Genomic DNA, 15429 nt, shown 5'->3' with positions numbered 1-15429 from the left:
TCCGGTCTATCCCGTTGGCTGACAGGCCCCTTCACCTGCCCGCTCGGGAGGCTACTTAGCCCAAAAAGTGCGATCAATTTCCCAACCACACGGTTGAGAGTGGGGGCATCAGCCCGTTCGATATCAATCAGTGGGTCAGCTGAGCTGCTAGTTCGTTCTGGAAGGCCGACAAAGGATCGAACTTGCTAGTGGACTGGTCAACTTGGGGGCGCTGACGCGAAACTAGCCTCCCTGCCAATGTCTAGTCTGAAACGGCTCAGGTCCAAGCCTGCGTGGCTGGGAACCGTCGGTGTGTCACTTACTCGCGAGTTGATGGCGGATTGACGCGATCTGTGATGCGGTGACGCGGCGATGCGGCGACGCGGTGTTGAGGTCGCAAGGTCTTGGTCTGGTTCTGGTGCTTTTGTTCGTGCATACCTTGCCGCATCGGGGAACAAGGGGGCGATGGGCTGTTTCCATCTGATAACTTAATTTCAATATCTCCACCTGAGCATCCACTCGATTCAGGGGGAGCATGTGTATTGCGCTAACTGTTGTTCTGGGCCTACGGAGTACTTCATATACCGTATTTCAAAGGAAGTCTCAGACTGGCGGTTACATCTGATTACTCGCCTTTCCTTCCGACAGACCCCTGTTCTCGGGATTTTTTGGGCACCAAACTAGAGAAGTTTCCGTGTCTGCGGTAGCTTCAGGGCTGTCATAGGAAGTTGTGGCGTCATAACACAGCTGACGGAATTCTCGGAATTAATATTGCGGAGTTTGACCACATTCTACAATCTACAAAGCACTTTCCAGTTCCAATATGTACGGAGGCAAGACATAATAAGCTTCTTACCCTGTGCATTGAATTGACTTTTCTATACTCCATACTATACGGAATACACGTTACAAGTATCTCAACATGCCCGGAAAAGCCAGGGGCATACTCCGTAAGTCAGAGTGAGTGGTTAATAATAGTCTCAGTATTGTCTAGTTATACGTCACATCATCAGGTCATCATAATACAAGCATAACCAATCATATCATACCAGAAAGTCCAGCAATTTCCCGTCAGTTCCCGTCTCTTTTGACCAAGGCCACAGGCGGAATAAAATGGTGTCTGCCCCTGGCCCAATAATAGAGTGACGCGGACCCAACGACCCCAACATACATCGCCACGGACCAATTCATCGTTTCAACCGTGACATCAGTTGTCAACGGGAAAAATGCAAACAAGAACATCGGACAGAGGAACGCCAACGCTCCGAAATTCACCGCCATTCCAAACTTCCCCAAAGACCACCGATGATGCGGAAGTTCCTCGCCACGCAGTCGTTTAAGAAACACACAGCCTATAGAAAGGATATATGCCGACAGCAATGACGTTATAGTCAAGGAGATGACAGCATTGAGCGCGACCTGAGATCCTATATTGATCAATGAGAGGAGGATTGTGACGACCAAAGAGACCATCACAGAGTTGAGCGGGATGTTCCAGCCCGGTGTGACCTGATCAACATTAGCAATCCTTGTCGGACCAAATGCACAATTTCCAGTTGAATCATGAGGGATAATTAGGCTTACATATGCGAAAAAAGACGAAAATGGCAGACCCTCGTCTCGAGCAAACGACCACAACTGCCGGGATGCGGTTGCAACTTCCGTGATGGTACTGGCCGTCAACGTCACCACCAAAACCGCCGTCATCGCATTTGTCGCTGCAAAGCTGCCGGTGGTATTGTAGAAAATCTCGATAAACGGGAATCCGGTCGGGGTCTCGAGAACTTTGTCAACCTCGCCTAGCGTAAAGCACAATGTGATCAACATGATGAATCCCAGCACGCCGTTGACCGCAACAGAAGACATCATCGCCTTGGGCAGTGTCTCTGATGCATCTTTGATTTCTTCCGCTACATTCGTCAGTCTTCATCGCTCATGCGCAAACACAAGTATAAGTGGCGAGTCTTACACATGTGAACAGAGCAATCGTAACCAAGCATCGAGGTGATAGTCGTCGACAGACCGACTAAGGTCGCAGTCCCGGCATTATCCCAGCCGCCGCCGTTGTTGAACGTGGTGAAAACTGCGTGGGCATTGTTACGCGGTGCGAGTACCCACAGCGGGATGATGATGGCGAAGAGGCCGACGATATGAATGATCAGGATCAATCCCTCCACGAAAGGCAGGTTCTTAGCCAAGAATGTGTTGAAAATAATTGAGAATGTCGAAATGGCAATTACAAGCATTGTGCCGTGCCATCTTTGGAAATCGTAGCTTGGGTGGTTCAATACGATTAATCCTTGGATGATGGTGCCGGCAAGGTAAGCGATAGACACAATCGCGCATTGCCATCCCATAGCAGAAAGCCAGCCTATGTTTGATGAGCTGATAGTACCTTGGAAGAAAGGGACACCACTTTACTTACCTGTGATATAACTCAGGAATTTCTGCCCTCGTCGCGGTGCAAATTCAGAGACCCAGTGATATTGTCCACCGGCAGTCGGGGCCCTGTATCTATTAGTGCCGTCCACTACCCAAGGCTGAGAACATACATTGATGCCATCTCAGCTATACTGGCATACACGAGGGTAAACCCCATCGAAACGCCAATGAAGCCCCATATCAAGCCTGCTGTACCGCCATCCGTCAAGCCGGCTGAAAGCAATCTATTCATAGTCAGCTGCATGCACTAATATGCCACCCAGCTACCGAGTCATGCAAGGCGCAGCTTACGTCAATATAACCTCCCAGGTGCAGATAAGAGTGCATCCAAAGCCCACAATGGAGATGAAACGAAAGTTCCTCTTGACAGGGTCAGCAAATTAACCAGACAAGAGATTGAGAAAGACAAAAAACATACTCGCAAGACTTGAACACGACCGAGAGCATTCATATCACGCTGGTCGGCCACTGTTCCCATATACCTAGGCTCAACAAGACCTTTCTTCGCATACTCCTCATCATCAAAAGTCATCGTCTGCTGCGAATCAGGCCTGGACTTATCGAAGACCGTCATATTGGCAACGGGGCTTGAATTGCAACGGTCGCGACAAGAGATAAGGGGGAATCTAACACGCACTCATGCCCGAAGGATTGGAAGACCCTATAAGAGTGCTGGAAAGGCGTAACCCAAAGAAGAAGGTATTAGGAGAAAATCATGGCGACTGTAGTCAGAGCGTGGTATTGACGTGGGAGCAAGGCATGGGCAAGTTCTCGGCCATGTGGACGTCGAGATCGAGATTGACACATCGTTGTTTGACTGCGTCTGCTCGCTTTGGGAGTTGGGTTTCCGGAGTACTTGCTTTATCCCTTGTCTGTAGGAATGAGACTAGTGGGACCTTGCATGTCAAAGGGATGTTGCGAGGCGGTGGCCATTTGGGTTTGGACTGGATCGGGGATGGAATCGAGTATGCAGTAGCACGGCTAAGGTAGCTTAGCTTATGCATTGGAATTGTATCAAATAAAACAGCCGTCAGAGATGCTGGCTCACTTGCCGACGAACTTGAGGGACTGTTGGGCAGTCAGTGTACGGAGTACTCCGTACGGAGTACACATTGACCTACTCCATTGCTGTGGCGGCACATCCGACATTTCTGATGTATCATTTACGCTAAGCTCATCCTGGACACAAATCTCTCCCTTGATGCTTATCCCCCAGACAATTCAGCCATGTCTCCACCTAACGGCGGGTAAATGCACATTTCTCGCTTTGTTTGCTCAAAAGTATCCCTCACACGGCCTATCGGATGAGAACCAGAGACCCACCGCTGGAAAGGGCACGCTGATCTACTGTACAGCGCGGGCCGCCACGCTCTACGCAGTAATGTATGGCTTGATAGTGCGAATGATATTGACGTGAGGGCGAGAAGGCAAACCGCCATTCCACGCCCATGATCCCAAACCTCCAAGCTCGACTGCGACATACGAAGAAAGGGATGCCTCCCACAGCTCCATTATTCCATCCCAGGTATAGTTTCAAGCTCAATGGCTGGACTCAATAGCCCCGTGCCTTCATCGGCTGTCGGCATATGATATACAAAGTACGCAAACCCTCACCAGCCTTGTTTGCATGCCACGCATCCCACGCTGTATATACCGATCAATCTGGATCCTTTATTCCCAGCCCACATGGCCCGATTTGACAGTTTCCCAAATTCCTTTTTCTTTTCGCAGACAACGGGGTACAAAAAAAACTAGACCTACGCAATTGACTCTATGGGCGCCACGGGCTCATTCTAGGTCCCTCTAGGTGCCATGTATGTGCCACCAGGCCAGTCGCCGCCTTTCGAGGTTGTGGATGACCTACACCATGGCGCATGGGTGATTATTACCGCGGCACTGGGACTGGTGGTCTCGCTCGTTTGCTTCTTGATCCGGCTTTATGTGCGACTGTTGTTAATTCCGCCTTTCGCGAGGGACGATTGGGTTTTGCTAGGGGCTACGGTAAGTTGCCGGCTTCGGAATTTCAGAGTACTCGTGGTAAGTGGCTGATACATGTGGTTAGGCTGTTGCGGTGATACAAGCGAGTCTGGTATTCTATGCCTGCTCGCGTGGATTCGGCACTTCGATATCGTTGTTGGAGAATGGGAGGCTTCATCAAATACAGACTGTAAGTGGTGCTTCATTGTCTGTTGCTTCGTGTACTGAACGTTCAGTTGATCGCTACCAGCGATATCATCGCTTTGATTATTATATATCTGTCGAAATGCTGCGTTGTAGCGATATACTTGCGTCTCACCCCGCAGAAACGGCACAATCGAGCTTCTTGGGCGACGCTGGCCTTGTGCACTATCTGGGTCATCCCGGCTGTTTTCACCGTAATGGTCAACTGCGAATTGAATACACCTTGGCGAGGTGGCGGCGGTCAATGCCCAGACTTGGTATGCATCACACACATTGACATAAGATGGTTCCTCTAATCTGCTGTTCTTAGTACAAACGATGGCAATTCATAGCTGCTGTCGACGTTATAACCGAGATCCTTCTATTTATACTAGCCGTCGTTCTCCTCAAAGGCCTGTTCATGTCCGTTCGTCGCAAGCTAGCTATCGGCTTCGCTTTCATCTTTCGCTTTCCGTAAGTACCAACCGCCCCATTCCTACCCAACTCGAAACTAACATCCGCGAAAGACTCATAATCCTCTCAATAATCCACATTTCCGCTCTCCACACTGCCCTCAAAAGTGACGACACAACCCTCGCCTCCGTCGAACCAACAGTCTGGATGCAAGTCGAACTCCACTATGCCCTAGTCGCATGCAGCGTCTTCTGTATACGTCCTTTCATGGCAGCCGTCAGCACAAACTACGGCACAGCAGGCGACTCAACCCTAGAAAGCAGTGCATCGAGAACAAACACAAAAGAAGGCTCCAAATCCGGATCCGGATCCGGATCGAGTCGAGATCCAGCGTCGAGATCTAGATCGCGTTCGCGCGCTCACCGAAAGGGAGCTGGAACAGTGACCAGGCCACCTACTCGCAAATCTGGTTCTGGGATCAAGAAGTTTGCAAACTTCTCGCTGGGGAATGATGCCGGTGAACATGCGCACGTGGTACTTTCGAAGAGCCATCGAGAGGATGCAGATACAGAGTGTGAGGGGCGGTCACCGGTGTGTCGATCGATGTTTCAGCTCGGGACGCGGAAGAGCTTTCCGAATTTGGAGAAAGGGAAGCATGGGTCGTCGAGCTCTGTTTTCCCGGACTCGGATTTGATTGAGCTTGTGACGAGGCCGTCTACTCACCATGCGGGTAGCTCGGAAGGTTCTACTGGTGATGAGCGGATGGTCATTCGGAAGGAAGTTCGCTATTCTATTCAGTACGAAGATGAGAATCCGGGTAAGAAGGAGGGATTAGCCCATGATGTTTCTGTTTATGTATAGATACTTTTATTCAAGATACTATATGAAGTTCGCCCTGATGCATTTAACGCCGTACAAATGGATGCTAGCTCATTTATGAGTCTTTGAATGCTTGATTGCATCCGGTCGTTTGAATGGATGGGCTTCGGTGCTCCTGTGGAATTGTTTAGCTTGTGTAATGGACATGGGCGTTAGGGGATCGAAAACTCACAGCACATAATCATCCAGACTGATATGGTCTGGTTCGGAGAAGATCAGATAGAGATATTTCAAGGTCTCTGCAAGCCAGAAACTCTCCATCTTGTCCTCAAATCTTGGCTTTGAATGCCGGATGTCCTTTATGGTCGAATGTCCAAACTTGGTGCGTGTTGCCTTGTCAATATGCTGGAACATGCGCCACGCTGTATCTAGCAGCTTCTTATCTCCAGTGGTCCGATACATGATGAACACAGACTCAAGGGCCTCGGGTCTAGGAGTAGTGAGTATAGCCCCATCACATCATCGGGAAAATACATACCTTAACTTATAGTTGGGATCCTTGATCTCTGTGACACCAGGAGGCAACCTCTCGGCCTCAATCTGGTCCTCCGCCGCCTCGCGGGTTTCCGCAGAGTCGATCGACCGCGAGAGAACACCCGACATCCACTTTTCCTCATCCCATGGACAATGGTCAATTTCCTTGCAATGGGTCACTTTGAAGATCTCAGGCATGATCCCTGTCGGCATGATATCATAGGCCCACACGCAGCCGTCCGTCAGGCCGCGCGCGACAAACATATCCTGCGGCCGATTGAAGATCTTAGATGCGATCGCCACAGAGCCACCCATGAAGCACTTCAGATGATCAGCCATGTAGGACAAAGTCTGAGCATTGCCTCGCATGCCAATAGCATTCGCAGCAAAAAGAATATGCTGATCTTCATCCGGGGTCATGGCTCTGAACAGCAATTTTTCATTGAATGCCTTGATCGCTTTCTCGTACATCTTGCGATACTTGTCCGTCTGTGCGCCAAGCAAGATATGCGATTTTGGCAGATACTCATAGGCGGAATCGGCACATCCACCGATCGTGAACTCGGAGTCTTCGAAGTTCATTCGGTCCAGGTCAAGCCAAGTAGGCCACAAGCCCGGAATCCGAGTCTTGTCTTGTCCGATCTCGAGTTCGTCCATGACCCGCTGCACAGCGTCGTAGTACTTGGGGTCGCCAGTCACTTGAGTCAACCGCGTCAGTTCCAGAGTCAGGGAAGCAGCTTCCGCTAGACTGGTCCGAGCAGACGGTCTGATTTCTTCGCCCTTGGCGGATCTGAACAAGTCAATCAGTATCATAGCCTGCTTGTGTATACTATTACGTGCTTGAAACATACTTTGTCCAATCCCATCGCACGGAAGGCATGCGATTGTGCGTGTCGAACGCATGGTAGATCATTTCACCCAGCTCAGTAGCCTTTTCCAGGAGAATCGGATGCTTGCCATTAGTTAGATCATGGGCAGCCATAAAGCCACCCATGTATCGAATGATGATTTCAAATACAGGGACCTGTTTACTCTTTGTCGTTGTAAAGTCGATGTCCTTTAGAGCTTCGAGGGCCAGCTCCAGCTCGTCGTCGAGACCCATAATTACAAGCGCATCCATGGAATCGACCAGCGTGGCGCCCCACCCGTTGAAGGAATCCGTGACGCCGCCGGAGGCAGGCTTGAGTTCATCGCGCAGCCAGGCGCGTTCTTTGTAGCCGTTCCATGCATGCATGAAGGTGCTTTTGACCGCGTCGCGCCTTTTCAGCCGGGTGCGGCGCTCGCTCCTGGTTTCCTCTGGGAAGTCATATTGGATGCGCGGGATGGTTTCCGAGCCCGTTGGCAATTGAATGATTCTTTTACCGGATATCTCTCGGCCACTTTGTTCAGGCGGATGGCATCGGAGCGAATTGTGGTGTCTTGGCGGGAAATGGGTTTTGGGGGTCGGAAGGTGTGTGTTTTGGGGAGCCAGAAGAAAAGAACATATGTGGCGACAATGAGGAAGATGGCTGTAGGAAGCGGACGACTTTTGCGTCGGGGCAACATGATCGGAAATTGACGAGACAGATGTCTAGGAGAGAAAGAGAGACATTTGAGACCAGACGTCACAAGCTCTTGAGTCAGCCACCTTGATCGACATGATCAATAAGAATGCTCATTTATTATTAGACATCACTTCTAGACTGTTTAAAGTGTTACATATTGAACCCTGCCAAGGGTCTTCCCCACTGCGGCCCCTGAGTCGCCTTGGTCTCGGGCTAAAAAGCCCTGTTGAAAGAGTACGGGCCATTGTTGACGGTCTCAGTGACATTGCATTGTTATAAGCTTTCTATCTTGTACTCTGTAATAGGTAAATATTAAATTAGCCCACTAATTCCCTGTGCGAACACGATCCATAGTCATTGATGTACAGTGTATAGCTTCAAGTCCACCTGTTCGATACTTCAAACATATTCCTCGTTCGGAATTATATCCGAGGGCAATGGACCCTCAGACTGAGGGCAGGAAATTTCGTAGTGCATAGTACGAAATATAATCATGGACGTTGTCAACTTTGGCTCTGGCCCTGGCGAACATCCCTGAATTGACGAGATGGGTGTTTGCACTGTTTGCACCCGATTGCCATCATGGCTTTCACCTATCAAAGATGCACCTGGACACTTGATATTACTCTCTGGCTCAGCGGATACATGAAATTCTCCATTAATTAAAGTATTACCTCTTCCTTCAATGAATGGAGCCTATGCTAATTCACTTGCAGATCACCAAGTCTTCAAAGACCCTGTATCACCACGTCTAGCACTGGGCTGAATCAAGAGCATTGCTCGCCGTGTATCTACCGAGGCTGCTGTCCATACGCTCAGAACCTTGAAACACCAAAAAGGCCTATAGAACTCATTCCACACTTCAATTTGGGGCCCACAAGGCATCTTCTTGCCTGATCGATACAGCCTATCACCACCAGTGGACCAGGCCTATTACAATCCCCCATATCAGCCTCGACAAGCAGCAAAAACATCCAAAATGCCAATCACAGGGTAAAACCCTCTCAGCCTCCCAATCCAAAATCAAAGCTAACCCACCAGGGTCTATTTCATCCCCTCTAACCCTAATGCCTCAACAGCCCTCCCCCAAATAACAGAACGTCTACGAACCGCCTTCCCAGACGAAGAACTATCCCCAATCGGGCGCTGGGGATTAGAACAAAAGCTGCTTCGCGACACACCAGGCCTAATCCCACCCCAAAACACCAAACCTTCCATCCCACGGTACATGCAATTTCTTTCCTTAACCCACTACCCCAACCATGGCTTCATCTACACCTCCGAGCCAGATAAGGAACCTCCATCAGACCAGCCGCTGCCAATGGTGATGACGACTGTCCCGCCCGCAGCGCACGCTACGCTCTTTCAGCACTTCACGTTCGCCTGCCAGCCATTCTGGACGCATCGGCTGACGTTCGCTGTGTCGAACGGGACGGTCTACGATGTGGGCGATTTCCGCGTGCGATTGGGAGATGTGCGGCAGACGTTCCCGACTGCGAGGGTGCGTGGTACTGTTGTTGAGATTGAGTGGAGGGGGCCTTCGATTGTTGAAGGGGAGTTTGTGGGGATTCGGGAGGAGGATGTTGATGCGGAGTATGCTGCGACGGCGGAGCTGATTAGGGAGTTTTGGGGGAGATTGGGGATGCAGGGTCGAGAGGCGATTCTGGTCCCTGGTGTTGGGGGCGAGATTAAAGAGAGGTTAAAGGGGAAAGGCGAAGAGGACTCTGCGGGGAGTGCGGGGACGGACGTTGCGCGGCAGTTCATGGAGGTTTTGAGGTTCAATCGGTAGTTTCGAGGGGGTTTTTTTTGCTACGGGTGGAGATGGGGGAGGTTGGAATATAGACTATGGGTATATGGTCGTTTTTTCTGTCTTTGGATTGGGATGGTGGCTGAAGTATGGAGTACCGCGCCCATCAACTCAGCTGTCTTCTGCATCCAAAACACACACGCTTGATCGTGATCCAAATATAGCCTAGCATAGACTACAGGAAAAAGTGGAAACTCGAAAGATGAAAGAGAAACGTTCTCGTTAAGGCGGCGTCAGCTAACATGGAAAGAAAGAGGCATATGGCATGCGACGTTTATTTTTGCATCATGAGCTGGACGAACTCGTTGTCTGTACGGGGTCAGCATATGAGCGAAAAGAATATCCGGGCGTAAGGTGATTCCTACAGTCAATTCGGCCATCGCCATCCTGGTCCGCTTCGCGGATCATCTCATCAACCTCGTCGTCAGTCAGCTTCTCACCAATGGAAGTCATGACGTGACGCAGCTCAGCGGCGGAAATGAAGCCGTTGTTGTCGCGATCGAACACCTTGAACGCTTCGCGGATTTCCTCCTCGGAATCGGTATCCTTCATCTTGCGAGCCATCATGGTCAGGAATTCTGATCGTTTGTCAATAGCCGTCTCTGAGATCTCGTGGGGGGTAGAGGCAAGTACCGGGGAAGTCAATGGTGCCGTTGTTGTCGGCGTCAACCTCGTTGATCATGTCCTGCAGTTCAGACTCGGAGGGGTTCTGGCCCAGGGAGCGCATGACGGTGCCAAGCTCCTTGGTGGTGATTTGTCCTGGGGAGGTGCATTAGGATTTCATTGCGCTCTGGAGGTTAGATCCGCGATCACTCACCATCGCCATCCTTGTCCTATTTCACGAAAAACCGCCGGTCAGCGCTCCCGTCACTTATCTGACACGTGGGGTTACTCACAAACAGGGAGAAGGCTTCCTTGTACTCGGACACTTGCTCTTCGGTCAGGGAATCAGCCTAGCGGTGGTCAGAAAGGCGGTTCTCGGCAGGGTGACCAGCAGCGATGCTGGACTGATAGGAGACATACCATGGTGAATGTTGATGGGGGAGAATGTAATTGAGAAAGGAGGGGTCAAATGGAAGATGTTAAGGGGCCCAAAATAGCGTGCCTGAGGTGCCCAGTCAGAGTGTTTCACCTCAGGGCGGTGGGGGCGAGCAGGGCTGAAGCCTCACCTGACAGCTGTTGTTTCCTTCTACTTGTTCTTTTTCTTTTTCTTTTCTTTTCTATTGAAGTTGATTCTATTTTTGATATATGTTGTTTTTGAATCTACTCCGTACATTTTCTAGATATGATTCCCACGGTTTTATGAACTCCCAAAAGAAGCCTCGGGAAGCAGGTGTGATACTTTACAATAATACACGGCGTGATTGCATTAGCAGATCCTTGGCTCTTCCTTTATCTCTAGGGCTGATGTACACTGCGGGGCTCTTTCTGGAGACTCTTTGAGAACCTTGGCCACATCTCTGTATTCTCTGAGCTCTACTCCGTAGCTTGGCTGATAATATTTAGTATGTTGAATCCAAATGAACACGGGTATCTTCAGGCTACAATCTCCTCCCAGGGGTAATTAGATCTATTTTAAGACAGCCGGCCCACTATGTTCTGGTGATAGCGCGCTGTAGCAACCACAGGTACCTAGGTACTCCGTACTTGGGCAATGTTGATTCTTTTGTAACTTGAAGACCCCTGGAACTGATTTGTATAGGTCTACAATTTTCGAGGGTAGTGACAAGTAGTGCCCAGGTGTAATCTTAGGGGGCTTATGGGTCTATCTATGGTCGACTACTTCCTTGTCAATAGTGTATGAACTAATTGGAATGTATCTTAATAGCCTCCTACTGACTAGCTATATCAGAACATCCTACTAATTACCTACAATTTACCATACATCAATAGTAGACAATACTCAAAATCAAAATATCACTGCCCTGTGAGATTTGATGCCAAGTATTGATTACAGCTGCAGCCCCATACCAAAAATACCTGAAAACATGGGGTGAGACCGGACAATTACATTGTGAATACCGGACATACGTGACCTCTTCCGCATGTGGAGCTCCCATCACCTCCGTCTTCACTCCGACAATCGAAGACCTCCAAGACCCCCAGCCCAACCATGATCCCGATAAATACACGATAATCAACAAACCGATTCCGATCCTCCACCAAGATGTGGCGAGATCGCACAAACCTGCACGCAACCCTCCTCCAAGCCACCGTCATCATCTCACTAACACTTCTCCCCCAGCTACCTCTCCTACCGCCAATCCCTAATCCACCACCCAGCCAAAAAACCACAATTCACAAATGGCCCCTCAGAGCCCTCCCAGCCGGAAGAAAGCCGGCGCCTCATCGACGACGAAGATGGCGACATGGTCATTGAAATGGACCTCCTCCCACCGCGCTGGATAGACGTCCAAGACGAGGTCTCCGAGCTCCTCTCCGAAATCGCCCAAAACTCCTCCCAACTCGACAAGCTCCACCAGAAACATCTCCTCCCAGGCTTCGGCGACGAAGATCTGCGCAAGCAAGACGAAGGCGCCATCGAGCGTCTGACGCAGGATATCACGCGCTCTTTCCACGAGTGCCAGCGCTCTATCCAGCGCATCGAGGTCATGGTCACGGAATCCAAGGCGCAAGGAACCGTCACGAGTGGCGAAGAGACAATGGCGAAGAATATCCAGATTTCGCTCGCTGCGCGCGTGCAGGAGGCCAGTGCGCGCTTCCGAAAGAAGCAGAGTACTTACTTGCGCAGTATGTTTGACATAAAATACTCGTGGGTGTTGGGATGTGTGCTGACTTGGAACAGAATTGAGGGACTTGGAGGGTATAGCTACGCCGTTTGATAGAGCGCCTGTGTCGCAGAATCCATATTCGGACCCGTCGCTGATGGAGTCGGATGCGGATAAGTCGTTTTCGCAGACTATGCTGCAGGAGACTTCGCAGCGGCAGACGGGCACCAATGATGCGGCGATTGCGCAGCGCGAGCGTGAAATTAATGATATTGCCAAGGGCATTATTGAGCTTTCGGATATCTTCCGTGAGCTGCAGGGAATGATTATTGACCAAGGGACTATGCTTGATCGCATTGATTACAATGTCGAGCGGATGGGCACTGAGGTCAAGGCTGCAGATAAGGAGCTTAAAGTGGTATGTCATTCTGCAGACTCGTTTTATCGGCGAGATTATACTGATTATTGGTAGGCTACGGGCTATCAACGACGAACTACCAAGCGCAAGATTATGCTATTGCTCCTCTTGATTGTGGTAGGCATGGTTATTGTACTAGTTGTGAAACCAAAGGGCAACAGCACGCCACCACCACCGCCCCCTGAGGATGAGTCCTCAAACAATATTCGATCTGTGTTGGCTTATCGTGGCCGGAGGCATCAATTGTCAAATCGGTTTGCCAGGGATCGTTGGATGGACCCGGATATATTTCGATGATACCTTGTATTAAATAGCATTGACTGGTTACTCAGACATAAGAGAGACATTTCAAGGTTGATCCTGAAAGTGTGATATTAAATAACATCCATGAAGGTACTTATGCTCGTCCATGCCAAGGTGATCCCGAGGTCCCGTTCGAGGTTTATTGCCTTGGGCTGTCGGCAGTGCCCTCTAAAGCTACCAGGGCTCCCCCACCTGCCAACGCCTTGGGTCCCTAGCTTTCCAAGGTTTCTACGCCACATTCATCGGGGTCAATTGTCGATCTGATACCTGTCCATTAATCTGGGCCAGTCCATGGACCTCTTTGTCATCTAAGGGGGCTGTGACTAGTTCTTGCAGCTCGGCATGTCGCAAATTCCTGGTAGGGTCTTCGCTGCCCATCCATGGATCCTGTTTCTATCTAGTATAAACCATGAGACATACCCTAGTACCTAGGCATAAGCGTAATTAAATATTGCACTCCAGGGCTCTACTTCCCAAGGCCATCTCATGATTTTCCAAGGCTGGACTAGAGAGACTTTGCGGTGTATGCACTTCCAAGGTTGTCAAAATAGTCGGTAATTCGTCTCATATGTTTCAATTGTACTAAAACTAGGCAACCAAATGTAGTTTATTAAGCAATCAGAACATGAAATTTAGATGAAACGATGTACTAGGAGAACAGACTGCTCCTTCTGGGATATCAGAGAATAAAGGTCCAAATCAAACGGAACATGGCGCGCCGAAAGCCAAGCGAAGTCTCGGAGAGGACTTACTGCTTAGGCTGGGTAAGCAAAGCAGCCAAATCAGGGTCCAGATCGCCACCTGCGAAGGCCGCATAATCTTCTTCGCCGTGAGAGATCTTGCGTCTCTTTGGCCCATTGGTGATGTCAAAATCATTTCCATTTTCCTGGCCTTGAGGCTTTGGGAATGAGCTGTCGCCAGCACCATCTCCCCCAGATGTTGAATCCAAAACGGTCCATTCCGACGCGTCATCATCGGCATCATCGGTAAACGGACCCCGGCGAATGCCTTGCTTTTCGGGCTGAGGAGAGCCAACCGGCGTGATAGCCTCGACTGGGGGAGGAGTGAGGGCCTCGACCTCAGGACGGGCAGATTCAGAGTTGTGCGCAGGGTTCTCAGGACCGGTAGAGGTGTCTTCGTTGGACATGCCACTCAGAATCGCATCTTCGACCTCGCGTTTCTTGGTATCAGTCGACTCTTTCTTTTGTGCAAGGTCTGCAGCGATAGCCTCTTCTTTCGAGAGCTCTGCGCGGTTGGTCTGGAGTATCTTTTCAAGTCCGTCAATCAGGGCACGTCGTGATTTGATGACCTCGGAGACCGAGTTCTCTGCATTGGCAAGCGATTTCAGGAGCTGGCTGAGGCGAGCCGCGTGGACAGGCAGAGTCGGCTGTGGAGCATTGGGATCGTGCAGCTTGTTGAACTCCGAAGTAGCGGTTGCAGTGGAGGAGTTGGAGCCGACGGCGGCTTTGCTAAGAGCAACTTGCAATGGGACAAGAGGCTGCAGTTCAGATGGGGTAGATCCCGAGGAAGCATCTTTGAAGAATGAGCCACCCAGTGTCTGTTTCTTCGTGGTGGAGCGAGTCTTGTCGATTTCTGTAGACCCGTCAGCATGATTATTTTTGGTCACCAGTTGGACCAGCTTACCGTCGATACGGGATTCCACTGCATCCAGTATCGGCCCCTCGAAGACATTGCGCTGTCTCCAAACTTCAACGACTCTGCGAATTCGCTGCTGGTAGTCATGCGACGCGCCCTTGTAAGCCGCTGACGTAGCCTCCACGATTATCTACCATTCCGTTAGTTGTGTCGCAATGGGGTTCGAGAGGAAACGGACCGGAGAAAATGCGATAAGGAAATCGTCTTTGCCGCGCGCTTTGGATTGCTGAGCAACCTCTGCACTCTAGTCAGTAAGAAGTCAAAACTGCGTGGGAGGTTATGCGCACCATTGGCCAGGTAGATCAGGTTCAATCGCTTCGGGGGCGGGGAATCACGAATCTTGCTGAGCCAGATTTGACCAGTCCGTTCAGCATGGCGTCTTCATTGCATTATTGTTAGCACATGTGGTAGATCAAAGGTGAACTAGAGTGTTTGTATACCTGTGGAACATGACCCACTGGGCAACAGTAACAATGCTCTCCTGCGTCTCATTGAGAGCTGACAGTTTCGCTTTCACGGCATCGTCGGTAAAAGCCATGGTGAAAAATCCTCAATTTAATTATCTCAAGGAGACTGAACTGAAGTCGGAAGGTGGGAGGTAAGTGAAGTAGGCAAGTCGGAGAG

At 50.2% G+C, this 15429-nt stretch overlaps 7 protein-coding genes across 7 annotated transcripts; 3 read left to right on the top strand and 4 right to left on the bottom strand.

Moving 5' to 3' along the window:
- Window positions 1-1050: 1050 nt before the first annotated feature.
- N7506_011982 (putative GABA permease) lies at window positions 1051-2995 on the bottom strand (the record flags this gene model as incomplete). Its single annotated transcript, XM_056961273.1, has 7 exons — window positions 1051-1488; window positions 1564-1889; window positions 1949-2350; window positions 2405-2487; window positions 2532-2645; window positions 2713-2783; window positions 2840-2995. The coding sequence occupies 7 exons, from the start codon at window positions 2993-2995 to the stop codon at window positions 1051-1053; spliced, it is 1590 nt and encodes a 529-aa protein (XP_056805807.1).
- A 1223-nt stretch (window positions 2996-4218) lies between these two features.
- Window positions 4219-5856, top strand: N7506_011981 (uncharacterized protein; the record flags this gene model as incomplete). Its single annotated transcript, XM_056961272.1, has 5 exons — window positions 4219-4422; window positions 4484-4588; window positions 4635-4859; window positions 4913-5055; window positions 5109-5856. Coding segments are annotated over 5 exons (1425 nt in total), but the record flags the coding sequence as incomplete, so codon positions are not given.
- Window positions 5857-5925: 69 nt separating this feature from the next.
- Window positions 5926-7893, bottom strand: N7506_011980 (glycoside hydrolase family 47 protein; the record flags this gene model as incomplete). The annotated part of the gene is made up of 5 exons (XM_056961271.1): window positions 5926-5989; window positions 6047-6304; window positions 6353-7138; window positions 7200-7642; window positions 7711-7893. The coding sequence occupies 5 exons, from the start codon at window positions 7891-7893 to the stop codon at window positions 5926-5928; spliced, it is 1734 nt and encodes a 577-aa protein (XP_056805805.1).
- Window positions 7894-8871: 978 nt separating this feature from the next.
- N7506_011979 (uncharacterized protein) lies at window positions 8872-9681 on the top strand (the record flags this gene model as incomplete). Its single annotated transcript, XM_056961270.1, has 2 exons — window positions 8872-8885; window positions 8934-9681. 2 exons carry the CDS (start codon window positions 8872-8874, stop codon window positions 9679-9681), a joined length of 762 nt encoding a protein of 253 aa, XP_056805804.1.
- A 292-nt stretch (window positions 9682-9973) lies between these two features.
- On the bottom strand, window positions 9974-10725 carry N7506_011978 (calmodulin; the record flags this gene model as incomplete). Its single annotated transcript, XM_056961269.1, has 6 exons — window positions 9974-10008; window positions 10065-10277; window positions 10333-10458; window positions 10517-10532; window positions 10596-10652; window positions 10723-10725. 6 exons carry the CDS (start codon window positions 10723-10725, stop codon window positions 9974-9976), a joined length of 450 nt encoding a protein of 149 aa, XP_056805803.1.
- Window positions 10726-11687: 962 nt separating this feature from the next.
- On the top strand, window positions 11688-13143 carry N7506_011977 (t-SNARE syntaxin TLG2; the record flags this gene model as incomplete). Its single annotated transcript, XM_056961268.1, has 4 exons — window positions 11688-11692; window positions 11945-12450; window positions 12506-12846; window positions 12901-13143. 4 exons carry the CDS (start codon window positions 11688-11690, stop codon window positions 13141-13143), a joined length of 1095 nt encoding a protein of 364 aa, XP_056805802.1.
- Window positions 13144-13897: 754 nt separating this feature from the next.
- On the bottom strand, window positions 13898-15343 carry N7506_011976 (CTD-interacting domain-containing protein; the record flags this gene model as incomplete). The annotated part of the gene is made up of 5 exons (XM_056961267.1): window positions 13898-14742; window positions 14794-14935; window positions 14984-15042; window positions 15093-15184; window positions 15246-15343. 5 exons carry the CDS (start codon window positions 15341-15343, stop codon window positions 13898-13900), a joined length of 1236 nt encoding a protein of 411 aa, XP_056805801.1.
- Window positions 15344-15429: the final 86 nt, after the last annotated feature.

This window comes from Penicillium brevicompactum (genome assembly GCF_028827555.1).
Source record: "Penicillium brevicompactum strain IBT 35665 chromosome Unknown utg000009l_segment0_segment0, whole genome shotgun sequence".
Lineage (NCBI taxonomy): Eukaryota > Fungi > Ascomycota > Eurotiomycetes > Eurotiales > Aspergillaceae > Penicillium > Penicillium brevicompactum.
This window is presented reverse-complemented; position numbering and strand designations above follow the sequence as displayed.